General features: G+C 41.0%; 2 protein-coding genes across 14 annotated transcripts in view; one reads left to right on the forward strand and one right to left on the reverse strand.

Annotated features, from left to right (window-relative positions):
• dctn1b (dynactin 1b) overlaps positions 1–939 on the forward strand; it is a 31229-nt gene extending 30290 nt beyond the window's left edge. For all 11 annotated transcript variants that reach the window (XM_086093975.1, XM_086093967.1, XM_086093968.1 and 8 more), the window contains one exon: positions 249–939. In XM_086093975.1, the coding sequence (XP_085950101.1) occupies positions 249–389 (141 nt within the window). In that variant the 3' untranslated portion in view covers positions 390–939. The remainder of the gene's footprint in view (positions 1–248) is intronic.
• alms1 (ALMS1 centrosome and basal body associated protein) lies at positions 940–14563 on the reverse strand. Of its 3 annotated transcripts, none has more exons than XM_086093966.1 (21): positions 14488–14563; positions 13174–13323; positions 12970–13090; positions 12411–12832; positions 11644–11822; positions 11093–11255; positions 9532–10155; positions 9188–9303; positions 8102–8373; positions 7550–8016; positions 7070–7213; positions 6053–6208; positions 5731–5966; positions 4736–5011; positions 4023–4113; positions 3450–3605; positions 2550–2791; positions 2345–2438; positions 1540–1597; positions 1363–1462; positions 940–1077 (listed from the first exon to the last, which is right to left on the reverse strand). In XM_086093966.1, exons 2-21 carry the CDS (start codon positions 13283–13285, stop codon positions 1018–1020), a joined length of 4089 nt encoding a protein of 1362 aa, XP_085950092.1. In that variant the 5' UTR covers positions 13286–13323; positions 14488–14563; the 3' UTR covers positions 940–1017. The 3 variants fall into 3 exon arrangements, with proteins under 3 accessions (XP_085950092.1, XP_085950090.1, XP_085950091.1); XM_086093964.1 differs by having other exon boundaries at positions 4736–5014; XM_086093965.1 differs by having other exon boundaries at positions 4736–5014; positions 13174–13320; positions 14488–14559.
• Between the last annotated feature and the right edge of the window lie 11678 nt (positions 14564–26241).

Consider the following 26241-nt stretch of genomic DNA (forward strand, 5'->3'; position numbering starts at 1 on the left):
AATAAAATAATCTTACATTTCCCAGAGCAGAAAATATTTAAGAAATACTTTGTAGAGTTTTTAAAATTTCGTAAAAATATTTCAGGGTTGTTTTTTTTGGTAGGGAAAAAAAATATACAAAGTTTTTTTTTTTTTTTTTTTTTAAAGAGTTTTATCATTTAAGTTTTGGTTTTGAGGAAAAGCAGTACTTTTTTTTTTGATTCATTTTGTCCCCCCCCCACATGAAAAATGTCTTGTGGCTGTCTTAGGCCAAGGAGGAGACCGTGGGCTCGTGCGTGCTGGTGGGCCGAGTGATGGTCCCGTGTCCTCGGGGTCAGGAGCAAGTCCACCGCGTGCTTCTGACGCAAAGTCAACTCCGCCACGTCCACGGCCTCCTCCTGCGCAACTGAGCCTCCTCTTCATCTTCCTCATCCTCGCCTGGAACGGATCCAGCCGCCCACTTGGCTTATCGTGCGTGTTTTTTTTTATGTTGAAGCAAAGTTTGCACATCAGTTAATGTTCTAACAGCCTTTCTGTGACTCCTCAAGTTTCTTTGCAACTGTGATGGCATTTTTAGCTCAGTGGCCACTTTCCTGTGAGAACATCTGACCTGACGTCTCAGGAAAACGCTGGCGGGCTTTGAATGTTCTCGGCATATTGCAAAAGAGCCACAAGAAGGCCTACAAGTGGACGTCCTTATGCATTTTGCACTTTGTCGATAAAACATTTGAATTATTTTAATTGGAAGAGAGCACAGTTAGCAATTGTGCCTCACAGGTCTGAGTTTCGGGGTTCAAATCTCAGCTCTGGCCTTCCTGTGTGGCAGCGCCTCATTTACATTTTTTGGTTTCTTTTTAACTCACAAAAAACAAAACAAGGAAATGGTTTTAATGTTGTTTTTGTGCGTGTAGTGTATTGACGCAAGACGCTGATCAATAAACTGTGGCTTGTCAACCCTCAGCAGGTCTAAACTATTTTATTATAAAAAAATTAAAAGTTAAAAAATGACTGTTAAAAATGCAATGATTTAAAAACAAATCACCAAAGTGTTGGATGCTGGACAGCGCTGCGGTTCTCCAAGCGACGTTTGGTGATTCTCTGCAAAGACAAAAAGTTGGCTTCATGCTTTTCCAGACTTAAAAAGTTTTTTTTGTCCCGAGCAAAAAAATACATATATTTTTTAAGATAAAATTATACCTTTTTTTGCACTTAGTTTTTTTGGTTGAATAAAAGAAAGAAGACATTTTACAAAGTCATATTTTTGGTAATTAAAATATTTTTCAAAAATGTATTTCAAGGGGAAAATAAAGTAAGTCCAATTTTTTGATAAGTAATCTTTTTTGGGGGGTGACATTTGTTGTGGTTTTGGGTGTGTTTGTCCACCTTGTTGTAGATCTGCAGGTTGAGTCGGTTTAATTGCAGTTGCGCGTCCCTTCGCTCCATCTCCAGCCGGCGCAGAACCTCCGGAAGTCGTTCGCACAGCCTGAACCACAAAACAGGTTGGAAGTCGAGAAGGAAGCAAACGGCAAAACTGACGGACATTCATAAAAATGTTCTCACTGTTTTGTCCGCTGCATCATTTCCTTCCGGGGCACCGCCCTCCTCGGCATGCCGCTGCCTGAAACCACACGAAAAGGCCACAACTACACTTACTGACCATGTTGCATTTGAATAAAAAAATATATAAACATTTGAACCCCCCCCCCCAAAAAAAAAGTGTTTTAAAAGTGAAGTTAGTTTACATCTTGAAATATATACATCTTTTTTTAATCATGTTTTAAAAATTCCTAAAAATAAAAACCTAGGAAAATGTTGGGAAAAAAGTGAAAATTTGGTTAATTTAGTAAAGGTGAAATTTTGTTTACACTGTAAAAAAAAAAAATCTCAGGACGCCGGCCACATCTGCTAAAATCGGCTACATCCTTAGTTAAAACAAATGATTTAACTTTACCCTTGAAATGAAGTTAATAATGCATAATATAATCAGCATTTGGTTTTATTTTTTTGTGAAAAATGTATGTTGGCCATTATTTTATAAGGGTGATGAAATAAATATGAATTGTTTTTTGTTTTGTTTTTTAAATGCGTTAAATCAAATTTTAGAGAGAAAAAACTATTAGAAAATGCATAAAGTTGAAGTTTGAAATTTGTAAAAGAAAACAAACAAAAACATGTTATTGTAGCTAAAAAAAAAACTTGAAAATAACGCACAGATGTGAAACATTTTTGTTTCTTCAAATTCTTAAAAATGAAACTTGAAAAAAATTCATAAATGAGATTTTTCTCAAATGTAATTGAAACTTTAAAAAACAATGATTCAAAAAAAAAAAGGCAAAACACCGTTGAACATTTGTGATGTGGTTACCTGGCAGAGTCGCGTTGAACTTTCGCACATTCAAGATTTGAACTCGTTGCCGCGAGCGCCAGATGAAGTCCGCTCGTTGCGTGGCCAGAGCTTCCTGCGGGGGGCGCCACAAACACATAACAACAATTAGCGTTAGAGCAACAACATACTGAAAGGGCAACATTTTGGAGGAACTAGTTTTGAAGGTGTCAATTTGAAGTGTAACCTGCAGAGAATTGACTTGGTGGCTGCTTTTGTAGGATGAGGGAAGTACGACGACATCTTCGTCGTCGTCAAGTTGTTGTGGTCGTGGTCTGAGAGGTTCCCTTGCTGTTTTGGCCGCGTCGTCATCATCATACCAAAGCGTGCTCGGCCCGGGTTCCGCCTCCTTCAGCTCGTCCAGCTCGTCGTCGTCCTCGGGAAGGTTCTCCTTGAACGAGTCGTCCAGCGGGATGAACCACCACATTGCTGAAACGCAGCAAAATCCCACATGACGAAAATCAACAAATGAAGGCTACTCGTGTCAAATACAACTTTTTCTTTTTTAAAGATTCACAAATGGACAACTTTATTTTGGGGGGAAAACATTCACATACATATATGATTTTATTGCCTGAATAAATGTAACAATTTACAACAAAAAAAGTGCAGTTATTAGAAGATTTCTATTTTTCATCCCAAAAATAAAACAAAAAAGGAAAAAACATTCTAGTAAGATTTTTTTTTTGCAAATGTATTCTAATAAGATTTTTTTTCCTAGGAAAAAAAATGTTTTATGGTAAAGTAATTTCTGTACTAAACAGATCATATCTATTTTCGATTTCAATTTCTAAAATAACATTTAAGATGATCTTAATTTCACAAACATGGAAAAATATGAATTCTCTATTTATGATTTCATTGCCGGAATTAATTTTTTATTTTACTTTTATTTTTACTTTATTATCTCTCTTTGCTAGGAAAATGTAACTTCTTGTAAGATGTAAGCTTTCATCTCATAAAAAGGTCAAATAAATTCTCATGAGATTTTCTTTCCTAGGGAAAAATAAAAACTCGTCTCCTAACCCTAAGCCTCGTCATAAAAAAAAACCCTGAAAGAACTGAAAGTGACGAGAGTCGTGCATACCTTTGGATAGCTTAGGCGGCGTTCGAGTCTTCTTGTGTTTGAGGGAGGTCACGTGACCTTTGGCCGAGCTTCTCCGCACTCGTCCCGGCGGCGGGAACATGGTTCCCACGTCTCGAGTGTGAAGGCGCGTAGCGTTGCACGTGATCTCCACATCACCTGACAGAAAAACATACAAACCGTTTATATTAAATAATAATAAACGTTTCTTCCTGCATATCAAATTTGGAGCCCCTTCCACCAAATGTTGAGCCACCTCCCCATCGGGAACGTCTGAAAGTATGAAAACCTGTATTGTCCCAACTGTAATTGCGGTATTACACCACCACAACAGGGTGGCGCTGTGTCAGAAATAGTTGGAAGTTGCCCACAAATCCTGGTAAGATTTTTTTTGTGCTGTGCTCACACAAGGAGAGGAAGACAAAAAAAACCTACATTTAAGATGGCTCCTGCATTGCTATTTTGTATGTTAGTAGAAGTGATTTCATTTGAAAAAAGTGAACATTAAAAACCATCATCTTGCGCTTAGTTACTTGAAAGCAGGCTGGTGTTTGTTTTTGTTTGTTTTTGACTTGCCCCCTTGGTTGCCTCTGCCGACGGGCTTCTTGGAGGTTCTGTGCTGAGACGTTTTGGGGTACGAGCCCGTCGACGACGACTCACCGGTCACCTGCCACAAAATGAATAAATAAATAAATAATTTACCTGATTTCTTTAATGTTACAAGAACCAAGTATTTTTTGCTGCATAATGATAATAATGTTGTATTTTTTGCGAAATATAATATCACCAAAAAAATTATTATTGTTGCATTTCCTTTAAAAACAAATTAATTTCAATTAAATTAAGAAAAAAAGTTGTCATCTTAAGAGAACGTACTTTTGGAAAAAAGAATAACATGATTCAACTTCTATTCATTTCTACAGTACCAGTCTTAAATGTATGACAATTAAGTTGCATATATTTTTATTTCAAAGACAAAATAAAAATAAATTCTCACAAAAATTGCAATCGTAAAAAAAAAAAATCCTAGAAAAATTAGGTATTTTTCAAAAGCTATAATGTTAAGGTTTCTTTTTTTGTTTTCATATTTGTATTTTTCCAAAAACACTATTCATAATCATATGAAAAAAAATAGAAAAAAAATGAGTTTAAAGATGCACTTTAAAAAAGAGAGAGAAAAAAAAGTTTCCAACATTGAAGACTTTAGCTGAAAAATATTATACTAAAATTGCTTTTGTTAAAAAAGAAGAAGTTTTTGTTATGTACAATTTAGAAAATTAGAAACGTACGTTTGATGCCTCAGTGCCGGTGCTTTCCGACTGTGTGGTGTTGAAGCTCCGCCCCTCCCACCGTTCCCTCTGCTTGGCCACGTCGCCGTAGAGTTTGTTGAGGCGAGCGGACGTCTTGACGCTTTTGGGGGTCTTGGCGCTTTGGACGCGGTGGGCGCCGAAGGCCCGGATGAGGCGGTCCGTGTCCAGCGTGGACGTGGTGGTGCTGGACTCGTCTCTGTCGGCCGGACAAAGAGTGGCGGCGCCGCGCGGCCGCCGCGGCCGCCGCGGCCACATATGCTGACAATAACGGAAAGAAAAAAAGCACCACAATGGAAACCTTAACAATTAGATAAAAATGTAAAAAAATATTTGCTTTGAAAGAGGGTGGAGGGATTTGAAGAGGATGCCATTTTTGTGAGAAAAAGGTCAAGAAAAACTCTTCAACAAAGTTGCGTTTCAAAAAAAAAAAAGAGGAAAAAAAACGACTTTGTATTATCATTTTAATACCAATAATTTTGTTGTGTTATAAGAACAAAAAGGAGCAATATGAGGAAATGTTACTTTTTTATGATAATTTAGAAAAAAAATTACGAGGACAATTTTGTCTTTTTATTTTTGTGGAAAAAAAAGTATTCTTCTGAGATGAAAGTGGCATTTAAAAAAAACAAAATATGAGAATAAAATAGAAAAAATGTATACTCTTACATATTTAGCTGAATTTTTTTTTTCGAGTATAGTAGTCATACCCATAAAAAAGGAACATTTTATAGGATTATTTTTCATATTTTTTTTTTTGTGTAAAATTCTCAAAAGGTATCATTTCTAAAAGAAAACTTTTTTGCACAATCCAGACTTCCACACTCTTTATTTTCATGATGTTGTCTCAAATTAAATTTGATTCTTAAAAAAATGGACTATTTCCTCCCAAAAAGTCAGAATTTCAGAAAAAAAAATCCTACATTCTCAAGAATGTGAATTTGAAAAATGCGTTTCCACCAAAGCGTAAGCATCACCTGAGTCTCGTCGTAGTACGTCCTAGCGGGCGGGACGTCAGCGCCCCCAGTGGCGAGAATAAGATCGGACAGGCGCTGCAGCTGCTCCATTAGCCACGCCTCCCGGTTGGTGGGCGCGAGCCTTGATTGGTCCACTTCCCGCTTTCCTCCGCCTCCTGCCTTGAAGCGCTCCATCGTGGAGACTTCATACTGGCTCGCATGAGGAAAACGTTTTTCTGATGACGCCAAAGCGCCACCTAGCAACACACACAACACGTCGTCGTATTCCTGTAATAGTACTTGATCACATCTTGATGACTCGGGTGCAGCCTTGCCAGCTGACCTGGGTGCAGCAGCGGCTGTATGTTGGTGCGCGCGGCGCCGCGCCTTTTGCTGTAGATGCCCTCCGTGTGCTTGATGTCGACGCCGCGGTCCAGGCCCGGGTCCTGCTGGCCCAGAACCTCGGCGCTGAACAGCGGTGGCACTGCGTCGTCCATACCTGGCGGGGAGAGCAAACAGGTGAGGAGGTGTGGGGGAGGGGGATCTCAGGTCTCCCACCCTTTGTGTAGCTTAGCATGGCCCCAGCAGCGCATCAATAATGAAGTGGTGAATGTTACAAAGCAGCAGCTGCCAAACGCACATTTTGGGGCTAAAAGGAAGGAGGTTCGTTTTTAAAGAGACAGATGGGTCGGCTCACACGATGAATAAGGAAAGAAAGAAATAATTTAAAAAATTAATATTGAAAAAAATATATTAAATGTGTAATAAAAACGTAATTTTAATAATAATCACAAATTCTAATATGAATAAACATAATTAGCTAACTATTAAATCAATTAAATAAAAGATTTATACATTTATAAATTATTTCCCAAATGTCAGTTAATTAGTTCATAAAATGAATAAACAAGCAAAATGTCAATTGGATGATTTTCAAATTACAATAATTCATTTTCATGGTTGACATTTTTTTTATTCATTTCAGTATGAATAATTAGCCAATCATGTATTCAAAATAATTTAATGTAGCTTTAATTTTTTATTTCAATTAATTTACATTCACATGAATAAATACATGCAAACTAGATAAAACGGTTCATTTCATCATTCATGTTTTTTACGATTATGATTAGTTAACTATTCAAAACAATAATGAAACTTGTTAAGTGAATATGTATATTGTTTAGTTTTTGTAGTTTATTGGGTTATATCACGTCGACGTATTATTATATATATTTTTTTTAATTCTACTAAACATGAGAGGAAATTGAGAAAAATAAATGTAAGAAGGGTTCGATGCAGGAAAGCCGATCCTGTTGATGAACATTGAAAGCTTTGTTGCAAGCGAGCGTCATCTTACCCGTGTGCGAGCTCTCCATGGTGGTGCACGAGGACGACGCGTCGGCTTGGACGTCAGGCATGTAGAAGAGCTCGTCGGCGCCGCGAGGCTTGTAAGGACGCAGCGCCGGCGCCGCCGACGCACGCGGGGCGCACTCGTCTCTCACTGGGACAACAAAATGACAACGGTTATTCATCAATAAATCCCTTTGTGAGCTTGAAGTCAATGCAAAAATTAAATACAAGTGCAAATTGTGTTTTTGTTTTGCTTTTAAGAAACTCGTAATTGAGCGACGGTTGTTTTTAAGTGCTTTCAAAATAAAATTGAGTTGAATATTTTATTTCTTGAACCAAAGCCTGAAAATATTCAGTAGATTTTACTGCATTTTTTTCGCATACCAATCCAGTCATTGTATTTAAAAACATGCTCATACATTACTACTATACAATACTAAACACTTTTGACAACACATGAAAAAGGATGTGGTGATGATGATCCTACCTGGTGTTTCAGGTGTGTAGCTCCTCATAGCGTTGCCTTTGACAGACTGATGATGAAGATGCCGGTGATGATGATGATGATGATTAGGGGGAGGAGGTAGAGCAGATGTCGTGTGTCTGCCTTCGTCCCACTTGGGCGGGGGTCTGGACAGGCCGACGCCCTCATCCGTGCTGCTGACGGCGGGCGAGGAGCGCCTCAGCGGGACGAACTTGTCGGCGGGGGGCTCGACCGACGAGGAGGAGGAGGAGGAGGAGGCGGCGTAGGGGGTAGGCTGAAAAGGTTTCGGCGAGAGGGTGAGGTGGGCACGCGACACGTGACCGAACGGGACGGTGGTGTCCTCCGCAACGTGACACTGCCGGGAATTCTCCTTCTCGCCATCCCGCTCCTCCAGGTGACCGCTTGACTCCGCTTCGATTGCATTTGCGCTTCCTTCTTCCTCCAACGATGACTTCCTGTCCTCAGGATTTCTAGACGATTCACATCACAAAATGATTGATTGATTTTTTTACTACCTTGAGTGATACCGACCGGTAATGAAATTCAATTGCATACTTGCGTACGGACGCGGTGTCCAGCTGGGCCTGCAGGAGGGGCTCGGGTGTCAGCGGGGAAGCCTCAGGAGCTGGCTCCTGCGCGGGGCGCTTACGGGCGGCGATCGTGATGGACGTGTGCGCTTTGACGTCAGCGCCGGCCATCTCCCGCACGTGAGCCTCCGCGCGGGCGTGGTTAGCTTCCGGAAGGACATCCGACATGTCCGAAAGGGGCGCCAGCCCTGCCGCCGCGCTGGATGTCGCCGTGCTCTCCGTGTCTGTGCTGCTCTCGCTCTAGAGGGGTCGCAAGGCGATGACGTCATGAAGAAAGAAGGAATGATGCGTTCGGGCGCACTGCAAAGTTTGTAAACACGACACTCTCAAACGTTACCTGCAACACGGCCGGCGACAGCGCAGACCTGATTTGCATATCAAAGTGACACAAAAGTTACACTTAAATCATTGGAGTTCATTTAAAAAAAGTAATTATTCGAATTTTTTGTGAAAAAATCTGAGATTTTATTTTTAGGCTAAAATCGCCCAGCCTTACTGAACTCAAATAAATATCTGATTGTCCCATATTACATATTCACAACAAATTGATGAACTAGTTTTGAAATCAGAGGCCAGTAAAAACAGTTTGATGAAATATTACATTTATTTTTAAAGTTAGATTGGTAACAAAAATGCCTGGAGTATCTCAATCTTTTTAAAAGCTCATTTGTAGCTTTTGTATTTGAGCAAGAAACACAAAGTTGATGCACATAATTTGCTTTGGCAGGCCATGTCAAATGTGGCGTGCTTGATGTGGCCCGCGGTTCTCAAATTTGACACCCTGTGTTGTATATAAGTGACAGTAAAAAAAAAAAAAGTTTACTTAAGTACCTTTATCAGTCTTTTTTTTTTTTTTTTTAGCATCTCTGGTAACAGGATGCACGAAAAGGTCTCAAAGACCTTTTGCCTGACATTGAACTCAAAACTATCCGAGACAAACAGGTCATGCGAAATTTCCAAGCTTTTTTGTGTGCCTACGCCATTTTGCTGTGTTTAAGTGTGAATGACAAACTGCAGTGGTTTGTAACCACGGCGACCCCGCGCACGTCCTCACCGTCACAAAGTTGTTTGAGAGCATCGCTGCCTTGATCTCTTCGACGCGTCGCCGATCCTCTTCATCCAACTCCAGCGAGTCAAAACGACCTTCCGACAGTTTCAGGATGAAATGCTCTGCAAGGCACATTTTCATGAGTCGATCAGCGAAAAATGCCTGAAAAGTCTTCCATTTTGCTTTGAAGCGGCTATTTTAGTCATGGCAGCAAAGTTTGCTAACCTGTAATACTGAGCTCAAGACATATTTTGTACTCGACTCAAACGTGCCCCCTACTAGCAGAAATATAAACTTGCAAAAATGCTGCTCTTGCAAAGTTGTGCCGGGCGGCAAGTGAAGGGTCTCACTTTTGCGTTTGGGGTCGTCCTGGTCCGAGACGCTGGCAGCCGATGATTCGCCCTGCAGCAGCTTGGCCACCCTGACGGTCAACGAACTCTGACCGCTGTCGTCGCTCAGCGCCGATTGATTCTCCGGGTCTTCCGGGACTGGCCCGAGACCGGTCGGTAGCGACGCCTCGTCCGGCGCATCGGGCGGCCGGGCGGGAGGCGAGGCGGGCTCCTGGTCGTCCAGAGCTGTCGACGGTCTGGCGGCTAGCGGCAACTGAGGCCCGGCGCTGCAGCCTTCCGGCTCGGCTCGCCGGGAAGAAACTGTGTCCGGGACTATATCCTTTGCCGACGGGCTCACGCTCCCCCGGCGGGAGGGATCTTCTCCGGGTTTCTCCGAACAAGATGGTGACCGGACCACAAACAGCGAGGAGCGAGCTCGGGGACCTGAAATCTGACCCGAGTGGGGATTATGGAGACTGGGAGTACGCGGGTCTACTTCGTGGGAGTCAGAGGGCAGCTGGTGGGTGTCGGTGGGCGATGATGATGTCACAGTCTGTTCCGGGAGTGATGCAGCTACCAGAGGGCCGTCCTGGCTGAAAGGTAACGATGCGGAGTCGGATAGCTCGACTTTAGGAGGGCTGCCAGCTGGAATTAAAGACAAGAACATCAAATAGTCTACTAAGGATGATTCAAAAATAATGAATCAATGCACTACGATCTTCCTTTTGCTTTTGAATTAAAGAGATGTTGATGTAAATAAAATGGTTTGGGGACTTTTTACCAGTCAAAAAATGAATAAAAATACATGAACGCTATTACATAGTGATTGGATGGTCAAGTGCGCAGAGGCAGAACCTCCGCCTCGCAGTGCAAAGGCTTCCTACTCCCACAACACGCGACAAGGCTAAAAATAGATGAGCTTTCGGGCTCACAATTTACACTCCAGAGTGAACGAGGTTGTTTTTTGCAGATCCGATCAATAACGTCATTGATCGACCGCGCAAATGATGACATTACGACCACCGATTTTTCACAAAATGCCAAATATTGGCCAATCTGGATCCAGTCGATCCGATCGGTGTGAAGTCTAGATTTGATTATTTTTAAGGGGTGGCTAGATTGTGTATCAAGTGTAAAAGCTCAACCAGGCACGGGGGTCGTAAATGAGCATTTGCTAAACTCTGTATGCTCAACATCAGCTACAAGCTTTGCTTAGTATCTATGTCTGATTGCATTGTCCTCGTTAAATAAACTGATCAAATGGAATGAAATTGTAATGGCAAATACACTCACTGAGGAATGTAATATTTATTTGGGCTACTGTGCCCTCTGTTGCTCAATTTGAGTCTTGCATTGAGTGGCACACAGGTTATGCAATGGCAAAAAGGAAGAAGAAAGGGACTTGAAAGCAAGCAGTTCACATAAAGACACACGAGATCGGGAGCAGCCAGTTTGAAGAAAAACACGAGAGCCGCAGTTGCATTCAGCAAGATCTTCATCTTCACCTTCAAAAGGCAAAACGGTATGCAAACATTGGTCACGCAAAGGTGATGTTATTGAGACAGGCAACAACTTTATTTACCTTCAGACGAGGGGACGCTCTTCATTGGCGTCCCCTCCGCAGAATCCTTGATAGTGCTGAGATCGGTGGGTGAGAATTCCAGCTCCCTGATTGGTCCCCTGGGCGCAAACGGGGTCAAGATCTCGACGGGCGACTGGTCAATGCCGAGGTTTTGGAGGTACAACTAGGAAGTAGAAACAGAGCACATGTCAAAGACTTGTTACACTGACGCGCTTTGATCTCTCTTAAGCCATAAAGGAAATGTTCAAACCTTTAATGGCCTTCATTTTTGCTATTTTCATGGGACTCCCTTTTAAAGATAGATACGAGAGATACTGCACACTTTAAAAAGTGCTACTTTACACGCTATCATTTCCAACTCATCTTACAACATTACCCTGAAAGTAAATGGCTTTTTGAAATTGAAAACCTCCTCTCAACAATTTTGGGTGGTTGTCAATTGGATTTTTTTGCACTATTCGCAGTAGGGCTCGGTCCCGTTCCCCCGCGAATAACCTGCGGACACCCTGGTCTCCATATTGAAGAGAACACCATTTTTAGTTTTCATGTACCGGAATCCTATCTTCGATGTTGAGGTCTGCCTGTTTGGACGGCGTGTTTGGCTGGGAGTTCCAGTAGGGGGCGTAGTTATCCACCTCCAAGCTGACGAAAGAAGAGGATGCTCCCAACTTGCAATGCGCTGTGGCGTCGGAATCTAGTGACACGTCACTGAAGGGGTTGGCATCGTCAACTGAAATCAAAATAAAAACATAAATCGGTCTTGGCCATTATGAAGAGCAAGTCTGTCTTCGGGTGCGGTCCCAACAACTTAAACATGCTGCGGTGCAACCCCTGCTCAAGAAAGCTGGCCTTGATCAAGGTGACTTTATTTTAACCTTGAGTCCCACACTACCCCACTGTTGTACGGTGTTCCACAGGGTTCAGTTCTGGGGCCGCTGCTGTTTTCACTGTATTTGCTGCATCTTAAGAAAACATGGTACTGCTGCTATGCAAATTATTCAACTGACCAATATTAGCTCTCTTAAAATTAGCTGTTTTTTATTATTTTTTTATTTAACACTTTAGCGCATAACAACATAAGACAAAAATAATGACACTGGAATACGCCCCCCCTCCCTCCTAAAAAAAAAAAAATACAATCAGCTGATTTATCTCTCTAGAACAAAGTATTGTAAAACAGTCAGATGTTGTGCCTGTCATTCACATCTCTATTGTTGAAAGAGGTTATTTTATTAATTATGTTTGTTTAATTAATCAGGTCAAATATCACAATCAGCATTTGCCTAAAAAAATAATTCAAAACCTAAAGTATAATAACCTTGTTGTGAAATCTCGTCGCTGGAGGGGATGACGGAGAGTCTCCCTGACTTGACAGCAGACTTGGCCGGGAGCTTCAGAACCCCCGGCGTGGACTGGCAATGCGGCAGGAAAGCCTGGTACGATTGTTCAGTGCTGCCTTGAGTGGATCCTGGGGTGCTCGTCCCACCTTCAGACATTTCCGAAAGGGACTTGTTGCTCTGGGACAGCAGCTGTCGATACAACAGCTCGCTGGCGGCATCGGGTTGGGTGCTGCGAGACCCGGAAGTGATGTGACTGACTCCGGCAGCCCCACCGACTGTGTCGACTTCCCGCGGCGTTAGAGTGGTCTCGCCTTCCGAGGTTGCAGTCTCCTGGGCCAGAGGGTGCTGAGACAAGGAGCCCTCGTCAGGCTCGCGTCCCGCAGAATCATCGGGACTTGCACTAGGAAATCAAAACAAATCAGAATTAATGGCTATGAATTTTATTACCAAAAACGGGCAATGAGGGTTTTTCTTTCAGCAGTAGCAGTGAAAAAGTGGCAATAAAGTGAATCAACACTTTTTTGTTTTGTTTTTTACCTTAAAGGCAGAAATTCTGCATTGCTTTTTTGGAATAGGGAGTACTCTGCCAGACTGGCTTCTTCGGCTGGGTTCGCGGGCAACAGGGCGAGCGCCGGAGACAACGCGCTGTCCTGGAATTCTGAGCAATATCACAAAAACTTCAGCTCATCATATAAAATCACCAAAAACTACAATAGAAAACTTCAAGAAAAGCTTCTATACGGAGCTGCGAATGTGGAAGACTAATCTTCAGTTTGCTATTCTTGTGACTGCCACGCTGGAAACTTCCCGCTCTGTCCACTTCGCTTGCTGCTGCTCCCAAAGACACACTCATGTCTTCATCGTCCGATAGCTCGGAAGACTCCCACCCTGCTGGGAAACAACACACACAAAAAATATATGACAACATTGCTATAAGTAATGTAATGTAATGTACATTACACAAAACAACACGAAGATGACTACCACAAAATGGCAGCAAAGCACTACTTACTGTATGAAACAAAAATTTTAAGTTTAACTCACGCCAACATACTTCTTCAACACCAAGATACCACCAGATAAAGCCAGAGCAAATAAGTGTAAATACTGCTATTGCTTTGGCCTGAGCAGAAAAACAACAAATAGGAAGTTTTTCTTGCCTATTTGTCCAAGTCAAAGGAGGTCCACTATAAATAAAAAATTGTGAACATAAAATAAAATATAACATTGTTTCAAGTGTCTTCTGGCATTCTAAGCACTGTTTAGATTTTTTAATAATTTGGAGTTAGAATATTTAAATATATATTTAAATGCTTGTGTGTATACATTTAGATGGGACACGGTGGTACTACGTAATGAAATGGAATTGACTGACATGTAATGATAAAGTGTAAATATAATTAAATCAGCAAATTACAGAATTGTGAGCTAAGCTGACGTGATGGGCTGTTCCTTGTCAAATGTCCGTTATTGTCCTAAATGCTGATTAGGGAATCGCAGTGCGCAAGCCCTTGAGTCCTTCCAGAATATTCTGTTGTCTTCCACAGTGATTGACTAAAGTCAAATGACTGACTACTGGACGTGTTAACACGATTCGTGTGAAAGTTACAACCTACCGCTGACATATTGTGTATTCATAAATTCAGAGAAGCGGGGCTAAAACGTCCAAAAGAAGCATGAAGTGACTAAAAGCGCTCTTGCCAAACGAGTCGCTAACAATTTAGGCAAACAGCAACAGGTTGCGAACGCCAACTAGCTGGTGAACCAAGCCAACTAACGAATGTGATGACAGTCGCTCGAGTGTTGACTTTGTGCCCCAAAATGTGATTTCGATTACTTAAAATTAGGACAACCCTCTGAATCCATCACCCAACTAAATAACTAACACGGCTACTAAGCTAACAACAAAGCTAGCTTGCACGCTCGCACGCCTAATAAGAAGGCTGCGTTGTGTGTATCTCGTTTGGGCAAGCACACGACGAAAGGAAAGAACACGACAAAGCCCAACGTAAATTAAAAAGTACACAAAAGATATTATGGAGGCTATAAATTTACCTCTGAACAGCACACATTTAATGCGACGACAGCTGGGTTTTTTTGTTTTTTTTGTATTTCCGCCACAATGCGCGCGCTTCCTGACTCCGTCTGACAGTATCCAAGCAGCGTTGCTAAGTGGGTTTGCAAGTAGGTTAAAATCTAGTAGATGCTAACAACATGACATCAATATAATGAAATACCAATCATTGTCTAATTATAATGTTTGTAGTTTTTCAAAGGTATGTGGATTCTGTTTTTTTCGTTCCAAAAACTTTTCTCAATGTGCTTTTGTACTCCAAAGAGGCAGATGGCGGTAGTGAGCCCACCCCCACTCCTACCGACGCCACAAACGACGCTCAGAGCTTTTCGAATGTGATCGAATTAGAATTTAATAACATTTGAAAAGAGTAGTTTTATCACAATAAAACTTTATAAAAGTTTATCATTTGTATTTTTTAACAATCTTAACACACGATATTGGCAAAGGGGCTTATTCATGTTTTATTCTTCCAAATCTTTGAGACTAGCTTTTATAAACTGCATGTGTGTTTATGAATTTTGATTGACTTTTCAGTTGATTGTCAAGCGTCTCCAGGGGGCAGCTTCTCGACACGTTTTCATTCATCTTGGAGTAAAACATTCCATTTCATTGAGGAAAAGCTCAGATTTTGCTAGTGAAAAACAATCACACTATTTTGGGGAAATTGGTGGGCAGGACTAATGTAATGTACAGTACTGTAAAAAATACTGTGACTATTTATACCAGACCAGCATTGGCCTATTCGTTTTGAGATTAAAAAAATTGCATTTAACATTTTTTCAAAATTTAAAAACAAATATTTTCAAATGAAAACATTACATTTTCCTTTGGAAAATTTAGTTTTTAAATGTGAGTATTTTTGAGTAAAAATATGTTAGACTTGGAGAAAAAGCTTTGTGTGTGTGTGTTTTTTAAAATTATTATTAATTGGGAAATACATTAACATGGTGTATAAGCCGTAATATGGTAAAAGCAATTTCCACAGGTGGAGTGCCTCAAATAGCGACTGTTGACTCGCGGTTATCTGCATTCAAGGAAGCACATTCTTTCGGTGTAGGAAGTGCAACACTTTAAAAAGCTGTGCGATTTTATTCCAAGTGTCTCCTGTCGTAAATCAAGATTGAGTGGGGCATTATTTTACCCTGCTGTGGCTTAAAAAAAAAAAGAAAAGAAAAAAAATGGCACGTTTTCACCCCATGTGTCTATTGGTGGCAGCACCCCCCCGCCGCCCCCCCCCCCAACTTCCTCCCAGCAACAATGAGAAGATTTACAACGTTGTGGCAATTACGTTGCTACTATTTCAAATATAAGATGACAGGAGGATGGAATGATGGCAGTGCAATTATTTTAGCGGGAAGGAAACATGGCGAGGAAAGCAAGATGGAGCTCAACAAAGTTAATCTTTTAGCTGACACACTAAAATATTCTGAAGTGCTCTTAAAACAAATTTTCCTCACAGGAATTTAATTTGTCCATCGTTATATCGCGGTTCACTAATTGCAAGTTCAGTGCATCGCAGATGTTTTTATTGTACATGCAAGTGCATGTTTCCGTTAAAGTGAACAATGTTAGGTCATTGAATACAGCCTTGTATCACTATTTAGAATGAATTTGAGGTATCAGCCGCCAGTGCTCTTTTAATTGCTTCATTAAAAAAATACAGTTATTGAAAGTATTCTTAGCACACCTGACCGTATCCTCACCTCAGTGGCTAATGCTACAGCCGGGTAACAGCATGTGCGCTTACGTTCACGTCCATGTCACTCAACAGAGCAGACACGCCTTTTAACGGCATACACGCAGTCACACTTGACGGTGTAGAATATGTGGATGGTGACCCCAAGTGGACAGAAATAATAACTGCACCTCACATGTATATACTGTACTGGTTGTAAAATAAACATAAATAATACCATAAAAATTTGGTCTGGACCGTAACCCTCACGATAAATGAGGCATTACCGTCATGGAAATACAAACAATCCAGATTGAGTTGCTTGTAAAATATTTCGGTGTTTGCTGAGTTTGAATGCAAGGGAGTGAAACTGCTCAAAGGAGCAGTTATTTTTTAGAAGCATCACAATCATAAGCGATTATCTTGTGGTGTGTGTTGCGTTAAGAGGGATTTTTTTCCCCCTCCCCGATCCTGACAACGGCTATAGAGAAGTGTGCACATACCAATTATCGGGTCTAATTTGAGTATTTTGTTTTCACCCCTACCGATCAAACCTTTGATAATGTCTAAAGAAAATCCTGCGGGATTATCCTGTGGTGTGCAGCGAGAAATTAAATATGCTACTTGTTAAACCAATAAATGTTTGAAAATACTGTATACACAAATTAAGCCCATGTTTACACAAATATTAGATGAAAAACACTAAGTCACAAATATTAGAAAATAAATTAAAAAATAATTAATGAAAACATACATATATATGAAAATATATATATTTTTAAATATGAAATGAAAAATTCACTAACTTGAGGAAAAAGTACAAACGTAAAAAAATATATTAGAAAAAAACCAGAGGTGGGAAATCCTGGTCCTGAAAGTAAAAACCCTGCCACAGTTTGGCTTTAGCTCCTTGTGCTAGCTAGCTAGCTCCCTAGCAAGTAAATGTGCACCCAAGAAGCTAGCTAGCACCTGAGGCTTTAGTTTGGTTTTAGCCATTCTGTGGCAGGGATTGGATTTGCCACTTCTGGAAAAAATGTAGAAGCCTTTGAATAAGACAACCCCCAGCAACCTGCTAATAGATTACTGTACTCGTTAGCATTAGCACTAGCGTAGACATTTTTACAAGCCACTCAAGTGTATTTCCCCGACATTGTCTTTGTTAAGAGCCATCATACATATGCATTGTGCATTACGCAGGCGACAGAAAAGAGGGGCACGTCCTAATCAGCATAGAGGTCTTCGTGGGGAAAAAAAAGAAAAGGCCACAGCTGATTGCCCGAGTCAATCTCCTTCCAAACAAAAGACGAGGCGACCATTCATCTGTCCACCTTTGATGCCGCCGAGGACAATGAAAGCCAAGCAATCAATCCCCTAATTGGGTTTTGCGCTTCTGCCACGTGTTAAAAGGGGGAAGTCAATTCCTCAATCAGACAATTACTGTGTTCATTTCATAAAATGTGGAGAGTTTGCACTTCGTTGCACATTTTTGGCGTTTTTTTTCCTTCCCATCAATCAGACCTTCACCAAGTATTATTTACCCTGATAATAGAATCATTTGTTATATATATATATAAATAATTTTTATTTTGCATTTTTTGTCTCATAGAAACCAGACTCTGTTCATGTTGCTGCTTGATTGTTTTGTTCCTTTCCGCTACAGCCATTTAATCCTCTGGGTGTCAAAAGCCCAACACAAAGTGGACGAAAGCGTGAATAATGCAAGTGAACCGAAGATTAAGCAGCAGAAAAAAAGAGAAAGGGAGTGTAGTTCCTTTATTTCATAAAAAAAGAAAGAAAGATCCTTTATCTGCTTTTGAAGTGGCATGAAGAGACCTGAGACTTTCGCCTGCTGTCATTTTTGGGGGCAATTAACGCCATTCACAAGAATCCCCAACAGTTTAGCCTCACTTAAGGGGAAACATTGGTATTGCTTTTGTGTGTGTGTTTTGTTAATTTAGTGTCCCGATGATAACCTTTGTCAAAATATATTAAATATGCTGTAATGTGCATGCCAGGCCAGCAGTTGGCGATGTCAGTCTTAATTAAACAAACGAATTTTAAACTTGCCACGGCATGTAATTGATTACGTTTTAATGTGAAATGTAATGTGAAAATTATTACGTATTATTAAGAATAAACTTATTACGTTATAGTTATATTGATTTTTTTTATTTTGTGGCAGGAATACACTTACACATACTGTGTAGAATTTTGATGAAGAAAAAAATATATATTCCACTTGGAAATAACATAAGAAAAACTGAAGCAACGAGTGTATTCGCAAAGTGTTTACAGCGCTTCACTTATAGAGAATATTCGATGCATCCTTTGGGTTTTTATCAGTACCCTTTTATTTCCCCCTCGCTTGGTGGCATCCCCCACTGTTTTCGTCTGGCCCCGCGGTGCACACTCGACAGGCAGGCAGTGGGTGGGAGGGCGTTTGGGTTCGAGGAGATGATGAAGCCTCCATTTGCATTACATAATTTCATGTATTATTCAGCCGTTCGGAGGAGTCCTGGGAGGCGGGCGTGGAGATAAGCGCTCGTGACAGGACCGCCTCATGCAATGTCCACCAATCTGCACATGCGCTTTTTGTTGTTGTTTTGTTGGAGCGTTCTTCTTCCTCGTTGACTCGTACATATTCTCTGCTCTAAGCTAAAATGCTGTTTAGCTTCGTTGTAGCTGTCATAATAATGACATGTATAATGTTCTAAAATGAGTTTGAAATGATATTAAAGTGTTTTGTGTGAGTTTTTTTTTACATACAGGCCGTCATTTGATCTTTTGTTTGTTGTTGTATTTTTTGTTTTGCTAGCTGCTAGCTGCTAACACACAATGCAAAATGCTATAGACAAGCTAACAAGTAGCATTGTTAGCGCGATAGTGATAAAAACCTTTTAAGCAACGTACATTTGAACACAAACGGTACACAGCCCATATATTTTCACACTCTGCGTAAAACAGTACATTAGTCACGGCTCCACTATATTGGAAATCTTCTGCATTGGTTTCTCCCAGGCAGCACGCAGCCATCGCAAGGCAGGCCAATTAGTGCAATCAAACACATGAGCCGCATAGCGCGGCTGCTCTCAGCAACTGGACACTCTTGCTATTAGTGTGTGCGTGTGCGCGCAGCTCATAAAGTGAACGCACAGGCTGAAAGGAAAATAAAGCGCCTGGCATCTAATCATAGACAATAGAGTGTTTCATGAAGCCAGATAATGGCCATTGCGCGCGTGCGGCATTTCATTAGCATAGATAATAACTTGGGAATATTTAGATGAGGGATGGTTGGTCGCCGTGGCAACCCGGATCATGGCATACAAAAGAGTCGGGAATGTTTGCCAGGGGACGCAAAAGGGAAAGGAAAGAAACGGAGGACGTTTGTTTTCAGGTGATCCTCCCCCTTTGTCCCGCCTCGATCGCAATGCTGCCCCAGAATTATGAATTTGAAATGAAGGCGAAAATGACAGAAGTCTAAAAGGTGACCCTGGGAAATGAGGTCGCGTTTATCCCGTCAGTTTGAGGGCAACAAGCGTGACCGAGGACCCAGTCAATCGCAAGCCTTTTACTTTTCCATTACAACACACTGCATGAATTTATTCATCAATCTGCACTTCACACAGTTTGGCCAACAGATGTTCTGCCGTTTGTTCACAAAAAGCTACTCAGTAAGTCGGCTAACGTCTTTGCTTCACAAGATTTAAAACAAAGCCCACGCTCCTTTTTGTCAAACGTCATGGACAAATACACCACAACAGTCTCAAAAGGTTGAAATCAAAAATACATTTGTTCACAAAAAGCAGCTTGGTTAGTTTGCTAACATCGACATCTTCAATTTGGCGCAAATCCTTTGTTCACAAAAAGCAAGTGGGCAAATGCCTACATCATGACTTCGGTGCTGCTTTTGTTCACACTTCGCAAACAGATACAATCAAATGCAGCACTCCCGTCACACCAAATTCAAAGCAAAAGTCATTTGTTCACAAAAAGCAGCTGACCCAATATGAATCCCGTTGCTCCTCTGGGCTTCTTGACAATATTCACAGAAGCTAATTGGCCACACAGACTCCCAACGAGCTGAAAGCAGATAGCGGTCCAGATGGACGTCCACATTTTTCAAAGCCCGGCGGTCCACAAGAATGCCGCAAGGCCATCGGACCTTCGGTACGTGGGGAATTCTGCGTCACCGTCGTCCCGTTTCTCTTTCAGCCGCCCTCATCTCTCCAGCTAGTTTTAGTTTGCTTTGTTAACTTTTTGATATCTTTCCATCCAGTAAATCATTAGAATTTTAGCAGCAGAAGCTCGTGGCTAACATCTTAAAGTCACAAATATGAAGTGAGGGCAGACATTATCCAGTCCGAACCCAAAGGTGGCTTTTTGTTATCCAAAACACAACTTCCAAGAGCGTTGATAAAGGCTTCTCAAAGTTCTCAGTCATGCAGTTGCCTCGCAACATAGAGAGCTCTAAATCCCAAATATGAGTTTAAAACCAGAGATTTATTTATTTTTGCTGGCTTTTGTGATCAATTCCCGTCCGCGGCCCTTTCATGTTTGTGAATTCCCCAACGTGCGGCAGCAGACTCTGGTCTCGGCCTTCCGTAACTAGAGCCGCCAGGCCGAGCCCCTGTCGGGGTGGCCCATCTGGGCGGCGCCCGGGCAGCGGCGCCACTGCTCGAGCAGGAGATCTGTGTTCGCCTTCCTTGGCACATGGGCCATATTTTTTTTTATAAATATTGAAAATATACAATTTTTAAGGTAAAACGATTTGATTAAAATCCCTTAGAATATTTGTGAGTTTTTATTATATTTGACTTATTACATTAATGAAAAATAAAGTAGACGATTATTAAAATTGTAAAAAATTTAATTTTAAATAAAATACATGAGGGTTTATTTTCTATTTGCATTATTTATCAATTAAAGTAATTGTAAATAATAAAATAGAAAAATTAGTAATAACAATCGTTTTTATCAATAAAATATATATATATTCACAAAAAGCTGATCAACATGATGGCTAGAGAACATTAGAGTACAGTTAACATTTTCACTTTTTGTCAAATGTCAGACTTGAATTCTCCACACCAGTTAAAAGATTAAAATTAAACTTATTTTGTTCACAAAAAGTTTCTCACTAAGTCAACTAAGCTAGCAGTCTGTTCAGCTCACAAAAGCAGCTCAAAAAGACTGCAAACGTAGCAGTCTGTATCTTGTCAAACATCACAGTCATATGCACCGTACCAATTAGCTCACCAAAAAAGCAGCTTCAGTAAATGCTAAACTGCCACTTCAAAGACTGAATTCAAAGTCCTGTGTTCACAAAAAGCGCCTGACAAAGACGTAGCAGTCTGTGTCTTTACTTGGTGCTTGTTCTTGCCAAAAGTCACACTCGAATACACCATAGCAGTTAAAAGAACAAACTCAGTCTTTTGTCAACAAAGACCAGCTCAATAAGATAGCAAAGGTATCAGTCAGTCTACATCTTCACAAGGTGTTCCTTGTCAAACATCACACTGAAATGTACAACAGCCCTTAAAAGAGTGAAATCAAATATTTTGTTCACAAAGAGCACCTTGGTAGTCAGCTAAGCTATCAGTCTTGAGTTCACAAAAAGTAACAAAAAAAATACGGAAAAGGTAGCAGTAACTAACTCATAATGTGCTCCTTCTTGTTAAACATTACGTGCAAATGTAAGATTTGAATCTATCTAAAAGTAGCTCAGTAACACCGCTAATGTAGCAGTCTATGCTAAGATCACAAAAAGTGGCTAATGTAGCAGTCTACATCTTCACTTAGTGCTCCTTTTTCATCTAACATTGCATTTTGAGACACCACATTGAAATCGACATCTTTTGTTCATAAAATGCAGCTTGCTAACTGAGCTAAGCTAACAGTCTACGTCATCTTAAGTTAACTCTGGCGGTTTATCGTCAAAATGCATTGCTAGCATGGCAAGCGTAAAGTGGGCGCGTAAATCAGCAAGTATTTTGTGTGTTAGTGGCCTTAAACGTCCCAAAGTGGTCTTGAACCGGCCGTGTTGCTCTCGCCCGGTTGCTCGCTTTGAAAGCCGGCACCCGGCGGGAGGGACAATGGTGGCCCCTGAAGGCATTGTGCACCTCGGTGGAATTTGTCCAAAGGCGTCATTAAAAAAGGATTGGGTCTTCGGTGGGAAGTGCCGTTAGTTAACCCAACAAAGGCGGCGGCGACAGCGGTGGACCCCCACGGGTGCAAGTGGGGGGGCCGGTCCGCCGCTAATCCCTCTCCACATCATTGTGCCGCTACACTCCAAAACGTGCTCGACCCTCCCGACATTTCCCGCTATGGTCGCGGAAGTGTTTTGGAGTTAGATGAGCTTGTGAAAACTTCGACTGTCTATCCTGTCTCTCCTTTGGGACCGTTATGATCAAGACCTTTGAACTCTGCCCGGCGACAGGTGACAATGTAAGCGTGAGTCAACCGCCCAGGAACTTAAATAAAGTTTATTTTTCATTACATTTTTCATTCATTTTTTAAATTTGTAATTGTTTTGAGATTTGTATTTATTTATTATATTATATATTTTATGACATTCTATTATTATTATTATTATATATATATTTTTTAATCCATTTTATCCCTGAAATGTTACGTTTGAAGTCTGGGCGGACTAGCCATCGGGAAATTCGGGCAGGTCCATTTTAAGGCCAGTCGCCCCGTCAAAACCCCCCCCACATTAATCGGCACATGTTGCCGGCCAGCGTGCCCCCCCAACATTGACGAATATTTTCTTGGGCCAAATTTTCCTTCGTTCCTGCTTGAAGTAATTCTGACCAATCAAAAGTGACCTAGCCTTAGCCTAGCAACAAGAATGTTTTATTTAGACCACGAGGGATCTTACTTGGGCCTCTCGTTGATTCAAACGTGTAATATCGTCAATTTAAATTTAATCCAGGGGATGCAGAGAACCCTAGATATAAAACTGTAACATGTTTAAAATGAACTTTTTTTTATTTATTTATCTATAAATATATCAATTTTTCCAACTCTCCAATGTGACCCTTGATCACAAACGTAGACCTTCACGTTATTAATATTCCAGCATGCAGTCTGTTTTTTGAGAGGCCTCCCGAAATTGATTCTCATTTCTCAACCCATCTCATCAGGAATGTGTGCGTGCTTAAAAAGATAAAAAGGGGGCCAGGGGGGCGTACAATGAGGGTTAAGTAATAGCAATGGAGCATCGCGAGAGCCGGTGACAAAGCATTTAATGTGCATCAAGCGCAGACCCCCCCTCCCGAACGACCACCCGCCCTCGTTAATTCCCTGTTGACCTTGGCTTGTTGCTGGTGACACCGACACCCGTCTGGGTCCCGGTGGCGGGGCTGGCATTTTGGGATGTGCAGATGGAGCAACCGTTAAGAGCCGCACTTGCATATTCCCCCTGGGGGTGGAATGGGGGTGGGGGGGGGGGTCATTTCAGGGGGTGGTCGGGTGGTCATAGGTTAGGGATCAGAGCCCCCCCCAACTGACTCCCCACCAAACATAGGGGCGTGTCTGGGGACGTCCAAGCAAAGATGACGCATTCTGCAGTTTATGCAAAGTGGGAGGGGCCGGGGGGCTTGTGTTCAGATGGCACGTGTGACACGCAACACGGCCCCAGAAGTTTTTTTTTTAATTAAAGGGGTTTTGTTCTTTTATTTTTTGGAAGTAGGACAAAGGTCACGGCTTATTTTTTGGGGCTGTTGCAATTGAATATGTTTAGAATTCATTACTCTATTGATTATTCAGAACTTGCTTACGTGATATTTTTTTGTAATTTAAAAAGTAAACAACAACGAAGCAATGTGCTCACCAACCTTTTTGAAACACACAACACACACAAATATACCAGGATACGACACCCTTTTCATTTTAATCTATCTAAGAGACGCTTCGCGGTAGTTGCTGCTGTTTTGGTTAGCAACCACCCTCTTCAATGTCCCTGGTGTGGCAACTGGTATGCACAAAATTGAGAGCCGCACGATCAACGTATCATGCGTTTGCCATCGCTAGCAAATGGAAGCTTTGCATTTGGGGGAGCATTTGGCAGGTGCTGTGCCGTCCATTCATCTGCTGTCATAGGGCGACCATTTTTTTTATCCTTTGAAACAATTCTCTTTTGTGCCACGCCGAGCCGGAGGTGACCTTGAAATCGACTTTGAATGACAATTTAGTCCCGCAAACATGATTTCTTCCTGCTTTGTGGCACCACGTAAATGTTGACATTTTGGTCGTGACATTATTCATCTTTATTCAATTTAACTCAACTTTATTTAATTATTCACTTTAATACTTGGTGTGTTATTAATTTAAATTATTTACCTACCAATGATATACAGTATATTAATTAATTTAATTGTTATTTTGTTTTACCTGTCTTTATTTCATGACAGATTTTTATTCCACTTTGTATATGGAGTATTTTTTTTTAATTTTTTTAAGTAAAACTTGCTATTCACATCAACATTTTTAAAGGAGGGGTCTATAAACATGTATCCTCTACGTAAGTGGACCCCCCAATACTTGCGGCTCGGCTCCAGTCACTGATTTAAAAAAATAAAATGTTTGTTTTTTGCATGTATTTTTTCCAAATCCACATTTTACACCAATTTAGGAAGCGAGTTGTCCTATGTGGCCCCCCCAGTAGCATTGATTAAAAATAATAATAATGTTGGCCCCCTCCATCATTTAAGTTGCCCTTCCCTGATATAAACAATATCTGTTCATTCACGCATGTTGCATGTGTAGTATTTTCATTACAGTAATATTCACATATGGTTGCCGCATTTGAGAAATCTGCTGCGGTAAATATGTACGTGGACATTTTGGGTATTTTGGTTTCTCGTGTGCCGATGCTGTGGTCATGAAATGACCTTTGCATGCTGGAAACAGGCTTCTTGCTTTCTTTTCCAAAGCTTAATAACATCAACCCCCCCCCCAACGCCCCCCTCACTGTATCATCAAATGTGTGCAAATGATGTGTGCCACAGTCATTGTGCTTGCAGTCAAGTTGGGTATCAAGCTCAAGTCATTGTGCGATTGACTGTTTACTGGCTAATGACACACGCACACACGCACACGCGCGCGCCCGCGTCTCTGGTTTTTAATGCATATTAATGTGTGGCCTGCTGTGGAGAGGTGGAAACAATGGGTAGAAAGGGAGGTTGTGAGGGGGAGGCAGAGCAGGTGCTTTGGGGTGTGGATGGAGGGGTGGGGGGTCATCACTTCACTCACTGTAAATTCATCTCCAGAGTCAAAAAGGACTGTACTGTGAATTAACATTTAAAAACATTGTTATATAAAATTCTCTGTACTGTAACTATAAAGTACCAAAAAGTATATTTAATGTCATGTAATTTAATTGTTATAATAATAATAATAAAAAAATACGTTGTCATTCTACTCACACTATAGGTTTGGATCATTTTATCTATTTTATTTGACATATTTTATAAGGCTGTAGTTGTTAAGTATTAATAGCAAATTTGTCTTTTTAATTATTTTTATTTTTATTTCATGTTAGTCAGTTTTTACATCAAACGTGTATTATAAAAAAATAAGAAAAATAATCGACATACTGAACTTATTCTACTATATTAGCGATCATCTTTACATTATAAGAAAGAAATTAAAAGCGAAAAAAAGTACTGACATAACTGTTGTTTGTCGTCTGTTTCAGGGGTAGCATTGAATGATCACTTTAACTAATGATCTGATTGATTTTAGCAGAGGTGGCCTCGTGTTTAAGGTAAACAAATATTTGTGTCCAAAATATGACTTATATTGAAATCTAATTTGGACTGATTACAAATTGTTCAAGTTTCAAGCCCACACTTAGAATTCAGCCTTCTTGTCAGAACAGAATTTGGACCCAGAAGCCGACCATACAAGGAAAAAGCCTTGATATAGGAAAAAAACAGAGCAGGATTGGATGGAGCAGGGCGTGTAAGAAAACAAGACGCGCTGACAACGTGTCACTGAGCTCTCGTGCTTAAATACTGAGCGACATCAGACCATGCCCGATAAGCTGTGTGAC

Source organism: Leptonotus elevatus, chromosome 14 (genome assembly GCF_054856555.1).
Source record: "Leptonotus elevatus isolate MCC_2025b chromosome 14, RoL_Lele_1.0, whole genome shotgun sequence".
NCBI lineage: Eukaryota > Metazoa > Chordata > Actinopteri > Syngnathiformes > Syngnathidae > Leptonotus > Leptonotus elevatus.

Bases quoted from the DNA above. Each gene is read 5' to 3' on its own strand.
- alms1 (XM_086093964.1), bottom strand. From the start codon at position 13,285: ATGAGTGTGTCTTTGGGAGCAGCAGCAAGCGAAGTGGACAGAGCGGGA. The intron at 13,091-13,173 runs GTATAGAAGCTT...GATATTGCTCAG, and splicing joins TCTTCCACATTCGCAGCTCC to AATTCCAGGACAGCGCGTTG. The intron at 1,463-1,539 runs GTGAGAACATTT...TTTGTGGTTCAG, and splicing joins ATGATGCAGCGGACAAAACA to GCTGTGCGAACGACTTCCGG.